This window comes from Sapajus apella, unplaced genomic scaffold, assembly GCF_009761245.1.
Source record: "Sapajus apella isolate SASKATOON/1434 unplaced genomic scaffold, GSC_monkey_1.0 scaffold10, whole genome shotgun sequence".
NCBI lineage: Eukaryota > Metazoa > Chordata > Mammalia > Primates > Cebidae > Sapajus > Sapajus apella.
In genome coordinates this window covers 24473765-24494682 of record NW_022436950.1, presented here as the reverse complement: position 1 = coordinate 24494682, position 20918 = coordinate 24473765, and the positions used below count along the sequence as shown (strand labels likewise).

Below are 20918 nucleotides of genomic sequence, written 5' to 3'. Positions count from 1 at the left end.
CCGTCTCAAAAAAAAAAAAAAAAAAAAAAAGAAAGACATTCTAGAAGAGTTTGGATAAATGTGTTGCCGCATACATGAGCAGCTTATGCACAAGAGTTGACATAAATACTGTCAGGAAAAGAAATCATAAATACTCATATATTTACTTGACGGCAATGTCTTCTTTCAATTCTGCAAGAATATCAAGTACTAACTCATAAGGAATATTAACATTTTCTACCTCAATTTCTAGAATTCTATTAACAATACATATTGATATTATTGTTTTTTAGTACGACGTAAAGGATGTTGTCACCATTACTAGAAATGTTTCAAATTCCCACTAGTGGTGTGGATTAGTGTATGTCAGGAAAGCACAAAACATTGTTTAATGTAAACCACTAGGGGACTAAAAATCTTAGTATAATTCTTGGTAACACCTCTGCAGCCCACAGATAGTTTACCTGTCTGAACTGAGAGAATGACTCCAAAATTCTATCTCCAACTAAATAAAAGCACTGAAAGTCCCGTAAATGACTTACATTAGATGAGTCGAACTCATAAACCATGAAAATAATGAGAAAAAATATATACTCTTCGGTATGTGTTATCAGATTTTTATAGCTTTAGTATTTTAATTTTTAAAAGAAAAGTGCAGAACAAAACCCAATTGAGAGGCATTTTTAAAGTACTTTTTTTTATTCTATGGGCTTACTTTAATAAGTAAACTTATTGGATTTGTACTAATTTATTTAACAAGGTAAAGGGATTCATGGAATCATACCGTAACAAAGTCAAACATAAGTGGCTTCATTGAGATACCAATTAACTTGGTTTTCTTGCCAAGATTGGAGAATAATTACAGAAGGAAAAGGGAAGAATGTTGATTTTATTTACCTTTTTGGTTTAATTTGAATGATAAAGAAGTGGGACTTGGACAACTTTAGACTTTACCAGAATATAAAAAGATGATATTAAAAAGTGACTTTGAGTCTCTGGTAAGTTAAGAGATTATCCATCACCATCTGCAAATGTCCTTAAAGAGTTGTGTGTGTGTGTGTGTGTGTATTTTATTTTTATTTTTTTGAGATGGAGTTTCACTCATGCTGCCCAGGCTGGAGTGCAATGGCACGATCCTGGCTCACTGCAACCTCTGTCTCCCAGGTTCAAGTGCTTTTCCTGCCTCAGCCTCCCAAGTAGCTGGGATGACAGGCATGAACCACCACACCTGGGTAATTTTGTATTTTTTAGTAGAGATGAGGTTTCTCCATGTTGGTCAGGCTGGTCTCAAACTCCTGACCTCAGGTGATCTGCCCGCCTTGGCCTCCGAAAGTGCTGGGATTACAGGCATGAGCCACCACGCCCTGCCAAAAGTCTATATTATTAAAGCAAGATTGTAAGGGTGAAGGTAGCTATGATCTGGAAAAGGATTGGTTGGAAGTCAAAATACTTCAGTTCTAATGCCAGATCTAACATTAACTATCTCCAAGGTCTCCAGCAAGTCACTTCTCACTTTCTGGGCTCATCTTTACATCTTTAAAAAGGAGGAGATTAGATGAGAACTGTAGGCAGTGGAGCGAAACTGAGCAGGAACCGCTAGGGACATCCCACTCCTTCCACGCCTGCCTCTATCAATTCATTTTACAAGCCCACCGTATTCCTTTGAATTTAGGCCACTGCTTAGGATATGCCATTATTTTACATGTCACCAAGAAAGGAAGATTACTGCCAAATAAATCATGACCCCTATCAAAAGTATCCCAATTTCACAGGCTTTAAAAAGGGGGAAAAATCAATGTCTTAGAATTGACAAAATATGAATAATTGAGTTCCTCCTCTGTTCTGGCAGAGAGAGAGAGAGCTACATTCTGGAAATAAATGTTGAATGAAGTCTAGATGATCAGACTCAAGAGAATTTAAGAGACTGAGCCCAAGTGTATATGGCTGGTAGAATTCGAAAACTAAACAAGATATTTTGATTCCAGGTTCAGGGATCTTCCACCATGTGACTTTGACCCCAAGACAAGGGTGGTTACATTTTGAAAGTAGATACCGGTCCAATGGAGACACAGAGCTACCAAATAGAAACTGGTTCACAGCTAAAAATACATCCTTGGCATTTTCAATTGAGAAATGACTTTTCATTATGCTTTGATGTTTTTTGGTGACATATATAGATGCATTCAGAGAGCATCATCTTCAAACACAAAATAATACAATGTGTATTATATACACACAGATTTATTATATGCACATATATTTGTGTATATGCATATGCATACATATATTTACTGTTTCTATCACAGGCAATATTTTTAAGGTAGGTATTAATTTTGAAGGAAAGAAGGACTCAGTTTCTGTCACAGTTTCTATCTCAAAGGTTTTCCTTACTCAGTGATGATTTGCTTCTGACTACTAGGAACCTGAAGGAAAACTAGAAGGTAGGGGCTTGCAATCATAATTGTGGTTGAGGGCATGGACTCAAGTTTCTAAATTGGAATTAGAAAAGCATTGCATATAGTCCTGAATACAACAGGATTCAAACTAGTTGATGAGAAGTTTACCAAATTTTAACTGAAATATAAAAATGTAGCTGTGTGGATCAACCAAAATTCAAACAGAACAGGTAAAAAATGTAGGTTCAAATACTGGGACACCCCTGAAAGCCTGATGCTGAACTAATATAAATATGAAGCGGTCACTCGTATCTTGTAAGGATAAATGATCAATTGTCTAAAAGCATTGGCAAGGAAAGTCTGAAAAGGACAAGTGCACGAATAGGTTCCTCTAACCTCATTAGTTCAGAATTCAGCCAGTCCCTGCAATAATTATTGTGCCCCAGTTTTGAAATGTTTCATCTTTGTTTCCCCTCCATAAGTAAGTATAAGAAAGAACTCATTATAGGATAAGTAGATAAAATAATTTCTATTCCAATACAATCTAAAAACCACATGATGCTTTATCATAAATTCTAAAAAGAAGTAAGATATTTTGGCTTTGGGGTTAATGATGAAGAACGTGCTCAGAAAGAGGTCATGCTTCACACTCCTGGTTCTGTCTTCCATTGTGATATAGTTATTAACCCAATCAGTAGCATAACATGAAATTCTTAGTTTCTATAAGTCAGGAGTCAGTGGGAAATGGAGAAGGTAATTGAAGGAGACAAAGTATGCTAGAAAGAGAATTTTCTTAGTGAAAGCTGAAATAAGCCATACGTCTATGTCTATGTTTATATCTCTATCTATGTCTACATTTGGGTTATTTTAGTTACCATGCCAACAATCTTTCTGCCTGAACAGTTGTTATTGTTGTTATTTAAACTTCCTCTGTTAGATCCTAAGTCCTATAGGTAATTTACTGGGCAAAAAAATTACTCTAAGAATTATCACTTTACTCATATTTTATTCAGATTTTGTTTTTCAAAAACAATTATTAGCTGACTTTTATGTCACTTTTTCATAAAATAAAATATTGCCTTATCAGCTGCTTTTGTGATTTGTAAAAGGTTTTCCTTTCTGTAACATTAACAAGGGATGAGTTAGGCTTTGAGTTTATATAGGCATGATGAAAATCATAGTAATTGTTCTATGAACAGGACTTATTCATAACAAGAAGTGATTTTTCAACATACCTCGTGAAGCCGGAGGTCTTTCTCATAGACAAGCTTTTTTACAAAGGCAGCTATAAATACAACCCAGGCAACCATAAGCACAATTGGAAGAGAATAAGAGACACTGGTGAGGAAGCTGTAAAACAAAAAAAAGAAAAAAACAGTGACCGAAATGAATGCCACACTTGTAGAGATTATAATATATAAAGAATGCACTCTCCTGCATTGAAATTATGATCCTGTTTTGAAATTGAAAATATATCAGTATTACCCCATTATTTATGAAACATGAAACTAATTTCACCATGGGTCTGTGGGTTTTTTTTTTTTCTTTTTTTTTTTCTTTTTTTAGTGTAATGTTTCAAGAGAAAAAAGAAAGCTTTGGATTATTAGGTAAAATTGAAAATTGCCATATTTGTTTAAATTGTGTTTGAGTATGTCCTGTCGGGGAAAATAATTACTATGTAGATACAATTGCAAGGCTAAAAACCTTTATGTCTAAAATAAATTCTTATCTAAAAGGCAGATTAAAAATGAGATGATGATTGGTTCACCTAACTAAAAGCTGTATTTTCCAAAATTACTGTATTTATATCTAGTCTTCGGAAGCTCATAGTTATTATGAAACTAAACTTCCAAAAATGAAATAAAATCCAAAGCATTTGATTTTTTTTTTTTTAAATAAAGATGAGGTTTCACCATGTTGTCCAGGCTGATCTTGAACAGCTGGGCTCAAGTAATCCACCTGCCTTGGCCTCCCAAATTGCTGGGATTATAGGCATGAATCACTGTGCCCAGCCCAAAGCATTTGATTTTTAAATGCAGACAAAGAACTTGGATTCCTTAAAGTTCTATACTATATATATGGTATTGAAATGGCTGTTTTGATGATGTGCTACACTAGAGAATCACTGGAAGACTTCCTCAAGCCCCAGATGTATTCCTCTGTGTCCTGCTTATGATGCCTGAAAGTTAAATGGCAGTGGTTCTTGAAGCACCCAAAAAGATTACTGAAATGCAAATTTCTGGGCTCCACCCATAAGCTTCTGATTTATTATGTCTGGGTGGGACCATCTATTTGCATTTTAAACAACTTCCCAGGTGATACTGATGCTGCTGGTCCACGGACCACACCTTAGGAGCTGTGCTTCAGTCAATTTTTGCCCTTATTTGGGCTGAGGCAAAGGCAGTAGATGTTAATGAGAGATTCTAAGTTACTCTGTTTTGTATGTTGGGCTCCACTAAAGCTTTCACTTGGAGAAAGGTCCCAGGGCGATTTCCTTTTTAATCTACAAGGCTAAAAAATTACCTCTAAGTACCCCAAGGAAAACATCAACATTAATGAAGCATGAGATCACTCTCATTCATTATCACTTTATCATACAGAAGCGTATCACTAGAGATGAGGTGTTTTTTGGTGAGGGAGCAGTGGGAGTTGAGGCCATATTCAATTTTTTGTTTGTTTGTTTCTTGGGAAACTATATGGCATGGGGTAGGTGTTCAAAGAATACTTCTTGAATGAATTTTGTTTTGGTTCAAGTCCAACCTTGAAGTTGTTTCTGGATCTAGAACTAGGCAAAGACCTTCATTCATTAACAACAAATCCCCTGTAATGTTTCTTGCAAGTGATTGTGTATTTTACGTTTGGTCAGTATAAAGCAGAAATGCTGGTCTTGTAAACAGAAGGACCATTGTAGCACCAGTTATATTACCCTGGGCAAGTTAATTAGCCTTTCTGGATTTCAGTTTTTTCATCTGGAAAGTATGGAACATAATTCCTGCTCCTATTTACCTTATGAGGTTATTGGGTGAAACCAATGAAATAATACATGTGAAATCACTTTATATGCAACAGTTTTTATATGTATGGAGGGGCATTATGATCATATTCCCATAAAGAATACAGACTGCACTTATTCTTTAAAGAAACATCCAGGTACCCAACATCCCAGGTACCAAAATGTATAAGGGGAACACATGAGCAGGTAAATGAATAAGAATTTTAACTTAATTGATCCCATAGATCTTTATAATTTATGCAAGCCATTGCAGTTCACACGTAGTTCAGCCAGCAAAGTTCCCTCCACAGCAGCCTCCATGACAGCCAGCTAACCTTGACAGTCTATTGATGGACGTCTTACCTGTTTCCCCATGCTACTGTTGCACTGGGTTACATTACCTCATCTCATTTATAACTCCTGAAGAGCCAAGAAAGACAGAAGCATTGAAAAAAAGAAAAAAGAAGAGAAAAGAAAAAGCCAATACCATTTGAATTGTATATAAACTTCAATAACTGGGTTGAGTAGCATATTCAATTTCTTTAAAGTAATATTCAGCCTCGAGCTTTTATATAGGAGGATAAGCTTTGAAAACTTAATCCTCTAGGCTTATTTATTTATTTATTTTTAACTAACCACAGAGCGAAGGAAGCATTCAGCGCTACCCGACTGGCAGATTTCTTGAACATTCAAATTGAATTGTCTAAAAGCATTATTGTTACTCTTTTTATTCATCTAGAAAAACCATTTTAGATATAGAGGATTCTTAGCAAAATGAACTGACAGTACATGAAAGTTTCAGGTAGCATGATATTTATCTCAAAGAATTGATCAAAATACATTCAACATTTCTTTTGTGAATTTGTTTCCTTAAAATGGATCATGTGCTCAGATTCTTTTTTTAATTTTTTTGCGAGAGTCTCACGCTTGTCGCCAGGCTGGAGTGCAATGGTGCGATCTCAGCTCGCTGCAACCTCCGCCTCCTGGGTTCAAGCGATTCTCCTGCCTCAGCCTCCTGAGTAGCTGGGACTACAGGCGTGTGCTACCACGCTCAGACAATTTTTGTGTTTTTAGTAGAGACAAGGTTTCACCATGTTGGCCAGGATGATTTTGATCTCTTGACCTTGTGATCCGCTCATCTTGGCCTCCCAAAGTGCTAGGATTACAGGTGTGAGCCACCATACTCTGCCTCAGATTTGTTTTTAATCCAATTTGGGAGTTGGAAGGAATTTTAAGTTTGTCTTGTTCATCCCTTTCATTTGACTAGAGGGAGGTAAGCCCAGTAGACAGTGGATAACATCAAAATCATGCAGCCATGTACTCAGGTCTAGAATCCAATTTTCCCAATTTTAGGGCCAGAATCTTTGGAGAGCTAAGGATTCTTATGACAAAAGAAACATAAATCATCTGGTAAACACTTTATCATTTTGGTAGTGGTGAGCAGTTATAATGAAGCCATGCCCTATTTTGTGAACCCTCTCTCAAAACAAGCATATTACAAAGGTTTGGTGGATGTTATTCCTTTCATCTAACACATCTGACTGAACTCACTGAAGTGCGTTCTCAGAAAAGTTGTTGATCATTAAAAAGGCTGAAAGTGCACACACTTACTTGTCTTTCATGAAGCAGGGATAAGGAATTGCTTGAACCTGTACTGCTATTTCCTGGGAGTTCCTTCCAGTTTGCAATTCAATGATTGCTCTTTCAATACTATCCTGTAAATAAATAAAAGCCCTGCCATAGATCTGGTTGTGTGATGGAGAATTGTGTGGCCCTGGGGCCCAAATCTTGGTTCTTAGGCTTCTTGTGGTCTGTGCAGTCTTGAGACTCATGCGGATGGTATATTTTATGACGGGAGGAAGAAAGACATTTTCAGAGTCATAGCCTCTGTGCCAGCTTCTGTTAGAAGGAAGCTTAAAAATAACACCTAAAAATAAAATGGCAACAACAGCAGAAAGGTTATTTTATGGTTGACGTTATTCATTGTTGGGAGAGTACATAGAGGGGACAGCCAAATAGTCAATCGACTTAGTAATGTGACAGTAGGTTCAGGCTCTTAATTTACAGAAATCATGGTTAATCGGAGGTGTCAACCTCAGAGATTCAAAGCTGGAGTTTAAGAATATAATCACCAACTAAGTAGATTAAATGCATCACTCTAACCCACTTAATAAAATAAAAACACTTTTAGATAAATAATCTTGACTGATTATGAGGATGGACTCGACTTCACTCTATGTAATCTTTTTCAATCCTAATTTTAAGTACACCAACAAAATTAGACAGAGAATATAGTTGGTTGCCTACATGAAAGGTTCTCCTTTCTAAGGACATCAGAGGACCTAATGACCCCCACGCTACTTTTCTGAGTTCTGGATGAAAGACACGAGGATAGAATTTGGCCAATTTTAGTACAAGGGAAATGCAAACCCTGATAGAACAGCACTTACTTCCAAAGAGTTCATTACTTTTGTAGAGCCTTTTAGCCTCTCTCTCCATTTCATCTATGGTTTTTGCTGCCTTAATACGGTCATATAATACACAAGAGGAAATATTTACTGTCAGAGAAGACAGTGTGTTAAGCTGATCAATGATGTCAATATTGTTCTCTAATTTCAGCCTTAGAATGTCTAAAGAGGCAAAGCAAGAGAGACAAAAAAACATATTATGGTCTTGATTCTGGTAGTAAGTAGATGGAATACTGTTTTTTTTAAACACTGAACTAGATTATAAATAACGAAAGGCTGAGAATTTTAAAATATCTAGTATTCTACACCAAAGAAATGGATTGTTATGGAATATTCATTGAAGAGACGAGCTAGTTACAAATACAGTAAACCTAGGTTCTAAGAAAGATACAGGATAATTTAAAAGTATATTCTGTTACAATACTAAGATGAATAAATTTTAAAAAACCTATCTACATGTAGTTAGGACAAAAGCTATAAACCAGAGATATGAGTTATAACTAAACAGAAATGCCTGCTTTGTACACAGAATGTGAATGCACAAATTGAAACAAAGGAAAGTCTATGTAGAGTACATAGGACAAATATATTATTACAAACACTGTGATATAGAAACATTTAAAATACCTGAAAATATATGCCACAGAGTCGCAAGTTTCTAATATTGTTTGACTTAATATCTTACATGAGTTACTACTTTTGATATCTGTATTAATCTGACAAAATGATCAAGACTTTATTTTAGGTAATTACTCTGGTATAAAGAGGTTTTAATTTCTCTTCAATTTTATGATTCTTTGTGAGGAAATCCACCGGGACAAAGGGTAAATATGAAATTGCAAGTTAACAAATCATTTGGCCAATTAAATTTTTACTGACTTAATCATCATGAATACTGAGAAGGCTGTGAATGCCATAAATCCCTCCTCACAGAACCCGACGTGTCTCTTACACTGTCCAAATAGGACTCAATTTCTCACAGAAGGCAACTTCTTAAATGCATTTCTCATTAGAATTTAAAGTGAAATGTTTTACTTGATGTAGATGTTGGTGGGGGAGGGGTAAACAGTGGTTGAACAGTGGCCTCCAGCGGCCATTGGAAATCAACACAACACCAAAGAATTATTTAGAAATTCTGGTAGACAGGATCATAAAAACACTTCAAGGTGTCGGTGTCCACCAAATTCGAACTATATAACCTCTTCAATACTGTTACATATCTAATTATACAAATATAGAGTCTCAATGCTCCATTCATTTTAAACTTATTATTTTAAATGTTAAGCCTCACTTCCTAGTTCAGAAGTTAGAAATGACAAAATTTATATAAGAACTTTGCAGTTTAAACCTGATATGTTAATCAAATAGTTCCTGGCCCAAAAGATACTTTCAGAGAATAAATCCACTAATACCTTTATTTAATCATGCTGGGTTGACTATCATAAGATGTGTACAATCATATATGACACAAATATAGGCATAATTCTTCCCCACTGGTTTAGAACCTAAATCATTTACATCCCAGCAGTGCCAGGGAGGAGGAAGGGCATTTGCTCTGCTACTGCCAAATTCTGATGCTCTCGATCCGTTTCTCATACCCATGGTTGCATAGCAACAGTGAATCAGACACAGTCTGAATTAGATGTCTTGCATCCCTTAGGTTGAAGGTGGGGACGTAGCGGAGGGAACCCATAAGTTTAGACAGCTTCCTTTGATCTTCGGCGGCCTCTTCCTCTTAAATGACCATGTGAGGACCCAACCTTGAATACTGATTTCAGTTTATTTTCTGTTGAGTCTCCCTATTGTGTTTTTCTTGCTTTTGCTAACTCTGTATCTCCTTCAATTACATTCTGGGTTAGACAAGTGATACTGAGACCGCTGGAGATTAAAATGTTAAATGTAGCCAGAAATAAATAATTTCGTTTTCCCTTGTTCTTAAGGACTTGCTTTTCATCAAGTCACTAAAGCAAAGTGTTCCCTTACTTTTAACAACCTACCTATGATTGAAGAAAAAAAAGCTGCATTTATATTACATTATAATAATAACAACAATTTTTTTTTTTGAGAAAGGGTTTCACTCCTGTCACCCAGGCGGGAGTGCAGTTGTGTGACATCGGCCCATGGCAACCTCCGCCTTCCTGGTTCAAAGAATTCTCCTGCCTCAGCCTCCCGAGTAGCTGGATTACAGGCATTTGCCACCATGCCCAACTAATTTTGTATTTTTAGTAGAGCCGGGGTTTCATCATGTTGGCCAGGCTGATCTTGAACTCCTGAATTCAAGTGATCTGCCTGCCTCTGCCTCCCAAAGTCCTGGGATCACAGGTGTGAGCCACCAAGCCCAGCCTACATTATAATTCTTGAAACTAACTACAGACACTGAGTGTCCAAATGATCATGACTACTTATAATTGTACAACTTGGAAGAAGATGGGGGGGATATATCCAGGGTCTCATTTTTCTTTGAATAACTAGCTAGACACTAAATACAGAAGAAAAGGGGAAAATGTTATCCTATGGAACAATTTATATATATATATATATATTTCTGAAATGACTCATGAATAAAAGCTTTGTGAATTTGGACTTACCAAGTTCATCTATCTGTTTCAATAGTTCAACAGCATCAAGTCCCACGGAGAATTTTACAAAAACTTGCACAAAAGGGTTCCTTAGAGTATTCTAACAAATAATAATTAAAAATCAGTTTCAATACAAGAAAAAAACATGTTTGACACTGTCTCTCTCATAACAACCACAGTAAAATGCAGTAACCACGACTGGGCATTATCAATGCACTGTTTTGCAAAGGCTCACAAGAAATCCTTGAGAAGAAAGAGAAGATTGGGAGTTGGTACTGACTTGACAGGCTGGGCTTTACTTATCTATAGATACAAATTGGTCAGCATGCCCGAGTGGCCAGATGTGACCACAATTATCAACATTAGGAAATGATACTCAATTTATAAGAATTTTTCCTTGTAGCTATATTATTCCTTTTTAATGTATGCTATACACAATGTTGTGATTCATGGTTGAACTTGGTTCACTTGAAACAAAAACAACTCTCAAAAATCACGATGTCTGCATGGAATGTGACATCACAACTGATTTGTATTCACGTTCTACTACTTCCTAGCCTGAAGATTTTAGCAAGCACCTCGCCTGTTCCCGTTCCAGGAAAACTTTCAGTGAAGTAGGTAAGAATGCCTCGTCACATCAGAAAAGTCGATGTCAATTATTATAGTATTATTTTCATACTGTCGTAAGTGCAACTATGTGAATATAAAAGAATAAGTTGACGCTAAAACTTTAAATTTTTATCAACGGAAAGACGAACAATTAAAAGAAAAACATAATTGCTTTAAAATATAAAGGGCTTTATCGCTATTTGCCAAATTAGACGACATAACTTCTACCAGTCTAGGAGTACTCTTAGCGAATATTTGTTGAGCACTTATAATACCATGTGCTGGGCACTGTCTTACAGAGTTTAACTTGATTTTCTCTCTTTGTTTACAACACCTTGAGGTAAGTGCTATTATTACTTCTAGTTAATGAATGACAAAGCTAGGGCTAAAGAAACTATGTAAATTCTCCCAAGGACACACAATTAATAAAGGCTAAGGGAAAAATTGAAGGAGCGATTTCAACTCATTTAATGTTTTTTCATCATATGTGTAAATTCATGGCCTGGTTTTTATGTAAGTGAGGCCTGATTGTCCTTTTAGAGCCCAGTTTGGTACACCATATTATCATGTCCTTCTTATTAGGGCTTCTGTTTTATTGTCTTTTATTTTATTGTCATGGAGATGAATAAGAATCACTTATGGGGGGGGTGCCAAGATGGCGGAGAGAAGCCAGCGCCCCAATGCAGCTCCCAGCGAATGAGAAGCAGAGAGCTAGAGGCCTTCACGGTTGGAAACGAGGTGCCGGGTCTTTTCTGTGGGACTGGTAGGGCACTGGAATTGGGCTCAGGAAGGAGCTGCAAGGCGGGGCATATCAAGACGCGTTTCCACCTGAAATGTGCAGCTGGCTAGGAGGGTCAGGGAACTTAACCCTCGGGGTGCTCCATTTGGAATCCTGTGCTTGCCTCCTCCCTCCTGCAACCCTGGGTCCACCAGAGCGCTGCCAGACTGTGGGGCGCCGTGGGTAGTCATGCAAATCTCAGCAGCGGCTTCTGCAGGACCTGCAAGCTGTGGCAGGGAACTGGGCAGAGTCTGGACTACCGCCGGCGGGACAGACCGTCCCACAGAGGGGGGCAGAGTTGAAAGCAGGGAAACAGACCATAAGGCCTGGCAGGCCCCACCTCCACAGAGTTTAAACTGAAGCCCTTGCTAGAGAGCTTCGCAGCAAATACACCAGCTTGACCCCAACCAGAAAGATCCAGCTGGGGAAGAAAAGATGCAATTGGGAAGGTGGAGCCAATCTCACCTGCAAACAAACCCCAGGGAAGGACTACCCGCCCAACAACCTGACTGAACCCGAGAGAGCCCAGCACCGCCCTCTACAGGCCAAAAAAGATACAGCTCCAACCGCAATAGAAAAAAAATGTCAGCTCAGAGACTCCTCCTGAAATCACCTTAAAGGGAGATAAATTCACAAAGACGGGAAAAAAACAGCGCAAAAAGGATGAAACCACCAAAGAACAGAACACCTCTTCTCCTCCCAGGGATCACAACTCCTCATTAAGGGAACAAAAAAAGACAGAGAATGAATCTGACGAATTGACAGAAGCAGGCTTCAGAAGGTGGGTAATAAACTTCTCTGAGTTAAAAGACCATGTTCTAATCCAATGCAAAGAAACTAGGAACCTTGAAAGAAGGTTAGACAAAATGCTAACCAGAATAACCAGCTTAGAGAAGAACATAAATGACTTGATAGAGCTGAAAAACAGCACGAGAACTTCGTGAGGCATACCTCCTTAAGCTGATAAGCAACTTTGGCAAATTCTCTGGATAGAAAATCAATGTGCAGAAATCACAAGCATTCATATACACCAATAACAGACAAACAGAGAGCCAAATCATGAGCAAACTCCCATTTACAATTGCTACAAAGATAATAAAATACCTAGGAATATAACTAACAAAGGAGGTAAAAGATCTCTTCAAGGAGAACTACGAACCACTGATCAAGGAAATAAGAGAGGACACAAACAGATGGAAAAACATTCCATGCTCATAGTTAGGAAGGATCAATATTGTGAAAATGGCCATACTGCCCAAAGTAATTTATAGATTCAATGCTGTCTCCATCAAGCTACCATTGACCTTCTTCACAGAACTGGAAAAAACCACCTTAAACTTCATATGAACCAAAAGAGAGCCTGCATAGCCAAGACAATCCTAAGCAAAAAGAACAAGCTGGAGGCATCATGCTACCTGACTCCAAACTATACTACAAGGCTACAGTAATCAAAACAGCATGGTCCTGGTACCAAAACAGAGATATAGACCAATGGAACAGAACAGAAGCCTCAGAGGCAATGCCACACATCTACAACCATCTGATCTTTGACAAACCTCACAAAAACAAGCAACGGGGAAAGGATTCCCTGTTTAATAAATGGTGTTGGGAAAAGTGGCTAGCCACATGCAGGAAGCTGAAACTAGACCCCTTCCTTACACTTTATACAAAAATTAACTCCATATGGATTAAAGATTTAAACATAAAACCTAACACCATAAAAACCCTAGAAGAAAACCTAGGCAAAACCATTCAGGACATAGGCACAGGCAAGGACTTTATGACTAAAACACCAAAAGCATTGGCAATAAAAGCCAAAAGACAAATGAGACCCAATTAAACTTAAGAGCTTCTGCACAACAATAGAAACAATCATTAGCGTAAACCTGCAACCAATAGAATGGGAAAAAAATTTCACAATCTGCCCATCTGACAAAGGGCTAATATCCAGAATCTACAAAGAACTAAAACAGATTTACAAGAAAAAAAAAAAAACCCATTCAAAAGTGGGTGAAGGATATGAACAGACACTTTTCAAAAGAAGACAAATATGTGGCCAACAAACATATGAAAAATACTCATCATCACTGGTCATTAGAGAAATGCAAATCAAAACCACATTGAGATACGATCTCACACCAGTTGGAATGGCGATCATTAAAAAATATGGAGACAACAGATGCTGGAGAGGATGTGGAGAAAAAGAAACACTTTTACACTGTTGGTGGGAGTGTAAATTAGTTCAACCATTGTGGAAGACAGTGTGGCGATTCCTCAAGGACCTAGAAATAGAAATTCCATTTGACCCAGCAATCCCATTACTGGATATATACCCAAAGGCTTATAAATTGTGCTATAATAAAGACACATGCACACGTATGTTCATTGCAGTGCTGTTTACAATAGCAAAGACCTGGAACCAACCCAAATGCCCATCGATGATAGAATGGACAAGGAAGATGTGGCACATATACACCATGGAATACTATGTAGCCATAAAAAATGATGAGTTTGTGTCCTTTGTAGAGACATGGATGAACCTAGAAACCAACATTTTCAGCAAACTGACACAAGAACAGAAAACCAAACACCTCATGTTTTCACTCATAGACGGGCGATGAGCAATGAGAACACTTGGACACAGGGAGGGGTACAACACTCACAGGGCTAGGTGGAGGGGAGGGGAGGGGGGCACAACATGGAGGTTGGGGAGGAGGGGGAGGGATAACACCTGGAGAAATGCCTGATGTAAGCAATGGTGGTGGGGGGATGGAGATAGCAAACCACCATGGCATGTATATACCTATGCAACAATCCTGCAGGATGCAGGATGTGCACATGTACCCCAGAGCCCAAATACAATAAAAAAAATCACATATTATTCGAGCACATATATAATAGAATTAGTTGTCTAAATCCATAGCTGCTGAGGGTTCTAAGAGCAGCTGGTGGCAGGTAGACTTGACTGATGGCTAACTATCATATAACGACATGCTGTGGTAACAGTCCTTTAAGATCTGTTTATCAAGAATTAGCTTCTGCATCATGGAAAATCTGTATCCGTGCATTACTAACAAAGAAAGTACTGTGTTAGTTGCAATCTGGAGATAGTCCATTAAATCCTATTTCAATTCTCCCATCACTTCTTTTACAAGTACTCATATGACATCTAAAATAGGTACAATGTACATTATTTGGGTGATGATGGATATGCTAAAAACACAGATTTGATCAATAGCAATCCATGCATGTAGCAAAACTGCACTTGTATCAAATAAATATATAAAAATTTAAAAAATACCAAAACACCAAATGCTTCCACATATGTGACCTTCACAAGTCTGTCATTACAAATATACCAATTTTAGAGATCCATAAAATCTCACATATTTTAAGTCATTCACCTAAGGGTTCATACAAGCAAAGCCAGTTCTTGTGCCAAAAGCTTAACATTTCAAATTCTATGCATATTTATAATATTAAGCTTTTCCTCAATAATTGAAAATAATTTATTTTTTCTGGACAGAATGAAGACCCTTCCATTAGATGATGATCCCTTTATGAACACGATCCTGGAGATTCTAACAAATTACTGTACTTTAAACTCTTATGTATAGAACATGTTCTATTAATTCACCACTTTAACTAACAAAACTTTTCTTAACAAAGTAATATGTGGCTTTTTTTTTCTCTTAACAGAAAAAAAAGTCTTAGGAGAAAATAGCAATGTATTGTTTGGGATAATATATTTGTCATGAAGTACTCTCTAAGTAGCCTTTGCTATCTGAGACTCACTAAAAAGACAACTTAAAATGAACATGCTTAGAATTAGAACCAAAAGTTAATAGGAAATCATGGGGAAGAAATTTGATAAAAAGTTTATATTTATGAAACATTAAATATCTATTTTAGCAATTTGGGTTGTAATTATAACTACACATCAATTGTTAGTCAAAACAAAGACTAAATAAAAGCACCTTTGGGGTATAATTTTTCTGACCAAGTCATATCATACAATATCCTTCATTCGAAGCTTAACTTCCTAAACATAGATCATAAAAAAGGGCATTATTTTCCCCAAAGTATTCTAGGGCTCCATTAATTTCCCAAGGGCCTCTCTTTGATATGCAAGCCAGTCTCTTGAAGGTCCTAGGCTGTCACCATTCCTGCCAATTTTCTTTTCTCCAACTGATTACTGGGCTAATTCCACTGCTCCGTCTTCAGTTGTCAATAACTCTGTGATTGGAACACTTCCCCACATTATTTGCATCATCTTCAGAAATTCCTGCATCTTTTTTTTTTTTTTTTTTTGAGCAAATCTTATTCTTGTTGCCCAGGCTGGAGTGCAAAGGCATGATCACAGCTCACCACAACCTCCCCCTCCCAGATTCAAGTGATTCATCTGCCTCACCCTCCTGAGTAGCTAGGATTACAGGCATGCGCCACCACGCTTGGCTAATTTTGTATTTTTAGTAGAGATGGGGTTTCTCCATGTCGGTTACAAACTCCTGACCTCAGGTGATCTGCCCACCTCTGCCTCCCAAAGTGCTGGGATTATAGGCATGAGCCACCATGGCTGTGCCCGTCCAGAAATTCCTGCCTCTTAAAAGAATTGCAAATTGGCCAGGTTCAGTGGCTCATGCCTGTAATCTCATTACTTTAGGAGACTGAGGCAGGTGGATCACCTGAGGTCAGGAGTTCAAGACCAGCCTGGCTAACATGGCGAAACCCATCGCTACTAAAAATACAAATAATAATAATAATAATAATAATAATAATTAGCCAGTAGTGGTGGCACACACCTGTCATCCCAGCTACTTGGGAGGCTGAGGCAGGAAAATCACTTGAACTTGGGAGGCAGCAGTTGCAGTGAGCGGAGATCACGCCACTGCCCTCTAGCCTGGGCAACAGAGTAAGACTCAGTCTCAAGAAAAAGAAAATGCAAATAATACTTTTCAAACAATGTGCACTGTATTTGACTTGCGCTGTCAAATCTTTAACCTAAACTAAAGAGAACATTAGGACTGTATGGACTAAATTTTCAAGGAGCCAATTTCGTAGAGGATTTTTTTTTCTTTTCTTTTTTTTTTTTTTTGAGATGGAGTTTTGCTCTTGCCACCCGAGCTGGAGTGCAATGGCACAATCTTGGCTCACTGCAATCTCTCCTCTCCCTGGTTCCAGCAATTCTCCTGCCTCAGCCTCCTGAGTAGTTGAGATTACAGGCCCCTGCCACCATGCCCGGCTATTTTTTGTATTTTTAGTAGAGGCAGGGTTTCACAATGTTGTCCAGGCTGGTCTCGAACTCCTGACTTCAGGTGTTCCAGCTGCGTTGGCCTCCCAAAGTGCTGGGATTACGGGCGTGAGCCACCGCACCCAGCCTAGAGCACTTTTTCCGGTTATAACTTTTACTTCCTTATGTGGCCTTAATTGTAAATTTAGATAAATACTTTAACGACAACACCTTGTATATAACATGTTAAAATTAATTTGGAATTTATTAACACATATATCATAAGTTTCTGCCATGGAATTCCCCAAGTTTAATGTTCCCTAGCATATTGGTATTTTAGGAATTCTGGTTCAGTTAAGATAGCAAAGGAGAGTAATTTAAAGGAGAGAAATCAACAAAAAGCATTTTTATAGCATTTTACTTTTGAAAAACTAATTTATATCACTAGGTATGTCTCTAGATCAACTTGTAAGATGTATTCTCTCGGAATTACAGATAGAGGAGCTGCAGTACCAGAGGTGAAGTTAGCTAATTATGAACGTGAATGATAGATCTGTTACCCTGTCACAGACCCTCTCTCTGGAAGATAGGCAATTTAATCTGTTGAATATGGAAAGTTACTCTCTTCTCATTCACATTATGCAGGCAATTCAAATCTCAAATAATTTGAATTCCTACTAAGTTGAATGAACAGAAACATCTCATACCTGAAGCATTGGAATCGCCTGGTTTAACAGATGGAAGGAATTCATGAAAAGTGGCGACTTATCCATCCACTCTTGAGATTTTTCTCTTAATTCCGCCAGCTGCCTCAGAGTTACATTGGACTTAATGACCAAGAAATGAAAGAGATATGATTTGTTAGTATTTTGTCTATATTTCAACAAGGTATCTTAAGGTTGTTTTGTTACATAAATCAAAAGACAGTTCTGAAACATGAAGTTAGAAAAAAAAATTGTCAGAAATTTCCCACATGGTCAAAAGTTTCAAATGACAGCTTTTATAGGGTCAAGTTCAATGTATAAAAATCCTGGAAAATTCAGGGTTTGATTCATGTCCAGAGTGAGTTTACAGCCAAAATGAAAGCATGGCTTTTGGAGTTCTTAATAGTTTTTCATTTTTACCAACGATACATTCAACTTTACCACTAAACAAACATCCAAGTTCAAGGACAGCAGAAGGATACTCTCATGTATTTCTGATGAGAATAGATATGTTACAGCTGTTTGGAAAGTAATTTGACAATGGCTATTAAAATAAAATACAATATCCTTCAGTCCCTCAATTCTGAACATTCATCTTATTGAAATAAAAATATGCTACATAAAACCATATACACAAGAATATTGTAAACAATGTTTACATTATTTACATTAGCAAAACAAACAAACAAACCCACTGGAAACAAATTAAAAACACACACACACTGAAAACAAATTACATTGTTTGTTTACATTAGCAAAACAAACAAACCCACTGGAAACAAATTAAAAACACACACACACTGAAAACAAATTAATGACCAATACCTGAGGACTGGATGAGTAAATTCTGTGTTATGAAAAAAGTTTGCGATATTTAAAAAGAATGAATTAAATTATACCTACTGAGTTGGAAAAATTTCCACAATGTATTCTTGTATGAGAAAAGCTATATAGAGAAAAGGATTAAAATACAATATCATTTTAATAATGCAAAGACCAAAGAACTCTGCATACAAATGTATATGTGGTATAATAATCTTTGGAGGATTAGAGTAATGGAATACATTATAGGAAGATGCATGTATGAATGCTAACATACATTAGTTTATATGAAAGGAAGAATAGGATCAAGAGAAGAGCAAAAGGGGAGGTGAGAGCCAGGCACAAAAGGGGGGAAAAAGCCACACTTAACACTTAAGCTCATATGCTGGTGAGGTTGTGGAGAAAAAGGAACACTTATACACTGTTGGTGGGAGTGTAAATTAGTTCTGCTATTGTGGAAGACAGTGTAGCTATTCCTCAAAGACATATAGAAATACCATTCGACCCAGCAATCCCATTACTGAGTATATACCCAAGGGAATATAAGTCATTCTACTATAAAGATACATGCATGCATATGTTCATTGTAACACTATTCACAATAGCAAAGACACTGAATCAAACTATATGCCTATCAATGATAGACTGGATAAAGAAAATGTGGTACATGTATACCATGGAATACTATGCAGCCATAAAAGAGAATGAAAGCCTGTCCTTTGCAGAGACATAGATAGGGCTGGAGGCCATTATCCTTGAACTAACACAGGAATAGAAAACCAAAAATCACATGCTCTCACTTATAGGTGGGAGTTAAAAGATGAGAACACATGAACACAGAGAGGGGAACAACACACAGTAAGGCATTTCAGAAGGTGGAGAGTGGGAGGAGGAAGAGAATCAGGAAAAATAACTAATGGGTACTAGGCTTAATACCTGGGTGATAAAATAATCTGTACAACAAACCCCCGTGACCTGTGTAACAAACCTGCACTTGTACCCCTGATCTTAAAAGTTAAAAATAAAAATCAATAAATGTTCATTCAGATTGAAAAACAAAGTTCATATATAGTTTAATTTATGCAAAACTACATAGAAATATATAGTCAGTAAAGCAAATAAGGTATTAAATCACAATTTTTATAAAAATGGACAGAGATCAAATTGAATGTTCTTTGATAATGGTCTTTGTCTATTATTATATAGAATATAAAATAATGTTATGTTCATATAACATATAGTTTAATGGCCAAGTAATGGTGAAACAGAGATTTTTCTTTTACTTTAGCTCTATCATTTTAAAAGTACTAAGTTTATAATTCAAATAATTAAAGCCAACTTTATAAGTGAGAGGGAAATACTATTATGGTTACATGAAATAGATGATAAGCACAGTTACTATTAACAATGATGTCTTACTCAACATCTATCTTCTATACAAATGAGACATTAAATTATACAACTAAATTGTACAACTAAATATGAAGCCAAGAATCTATACTTCAGGGATTTTTTTTTTGTTCCAACTAGTTATATGATATTCAATGTGAAAGTTGGACACCAGTTGTACAGAACTTTTCTGCTTTTTGAGATAAATGGAAAAATCTGAGGTCTTACTTCAACTAACCTCATTCCCAAGTGTTAACATGGTTCATTTCTCTTCAAAGGGCTCCCACCCAGTCTATACTGCTTGCACATATCCAGGGCCGAAGCTGAGAATTTTACTAACAGTTTCAGAAAGCCAAGGATAATAATAGTAGGTAAGATATAAAGAAATCAGCTAAAGTAAATTTGGAAGTTGACTACTTTAAAAATCATCTTAATACTCAAAATAGAAACTGAGTTATAACGGTCAAACCTTTTCCATTATTGCCTTTGTGACTGGGTTATATGGTGCATACAAAATTCTTCCCAACAACATAGGTTTCAAGAAAGCCCAAATCACAGGTCCAGCAGGCATGTTAATGATGTCTTTATAAAGGGAGAAGCAAAATGGTGCTGGAAGGAAAAAGTGAAATAAAACCATTTAATAGATGTATTTCAAATCTATTTCCTCATGGCAAATTGACACAGATTATCCTTATCACATCCAAAAATACATGCCCTAATACTTCCTATATTATTAACAGATGTGAGGCATCTGGTGTCAAAGTAAGAAAGCAACAAATCTTTTTTAGGTGGGAAAGTTTAACTCAATAAGCAAGCCCAGAATAAGTGATGGCATTTTGCCAAGAGGAGATAGAAAACATGAAAGTCACATTTCAGAATTGCTAACAGATCCATTTCACCAGCATTTACTTTTTGACAAAAATACACAAAAACCGACCACTGGCATAGTACCAGATACATAAGAGCTGTTCA

The 20918-nt window shown here is 37.0% G+C and overlaps 1 protein-coding gene across 1 annotated transcript in view; it reads right to left on the bottom strand.

Moving 5' to 3' along the window:
- Window positions 1-20918, bottom strand: part of ABCA12 (ATP binding cassette subfamily A member 12) — a 199192-nt gene that overhangs the window by 59157 nt on the left and 119117 nt on the right. The window contains exons 18-23 of the mRNA XM_032278308.1: window positions 20416-20555; window positions 17739-17858; window positions 10424-10514; window positions 7818-7997; window positions 6979-7294; window positions 3611-3725 (exon numbers count right to left, since the gene is read on the bottom strand). Of these exons, the coding sequence (XP_032134199.1) occupies window positions 3611-3725; window positions 6979-7294; window positions 7818-7997; window positions 10424-10514; window positions 17739-17858; window positions 20416-20555 (962 nt within the window). The remainder of the gene's footprint in view (window positions 1-3610; window positions 3726-6978; window positions 7295-7817; window positions 7998-10423; window positions 10515-17738; window positions 17859-20415; window positions 20556-20918) is intronic.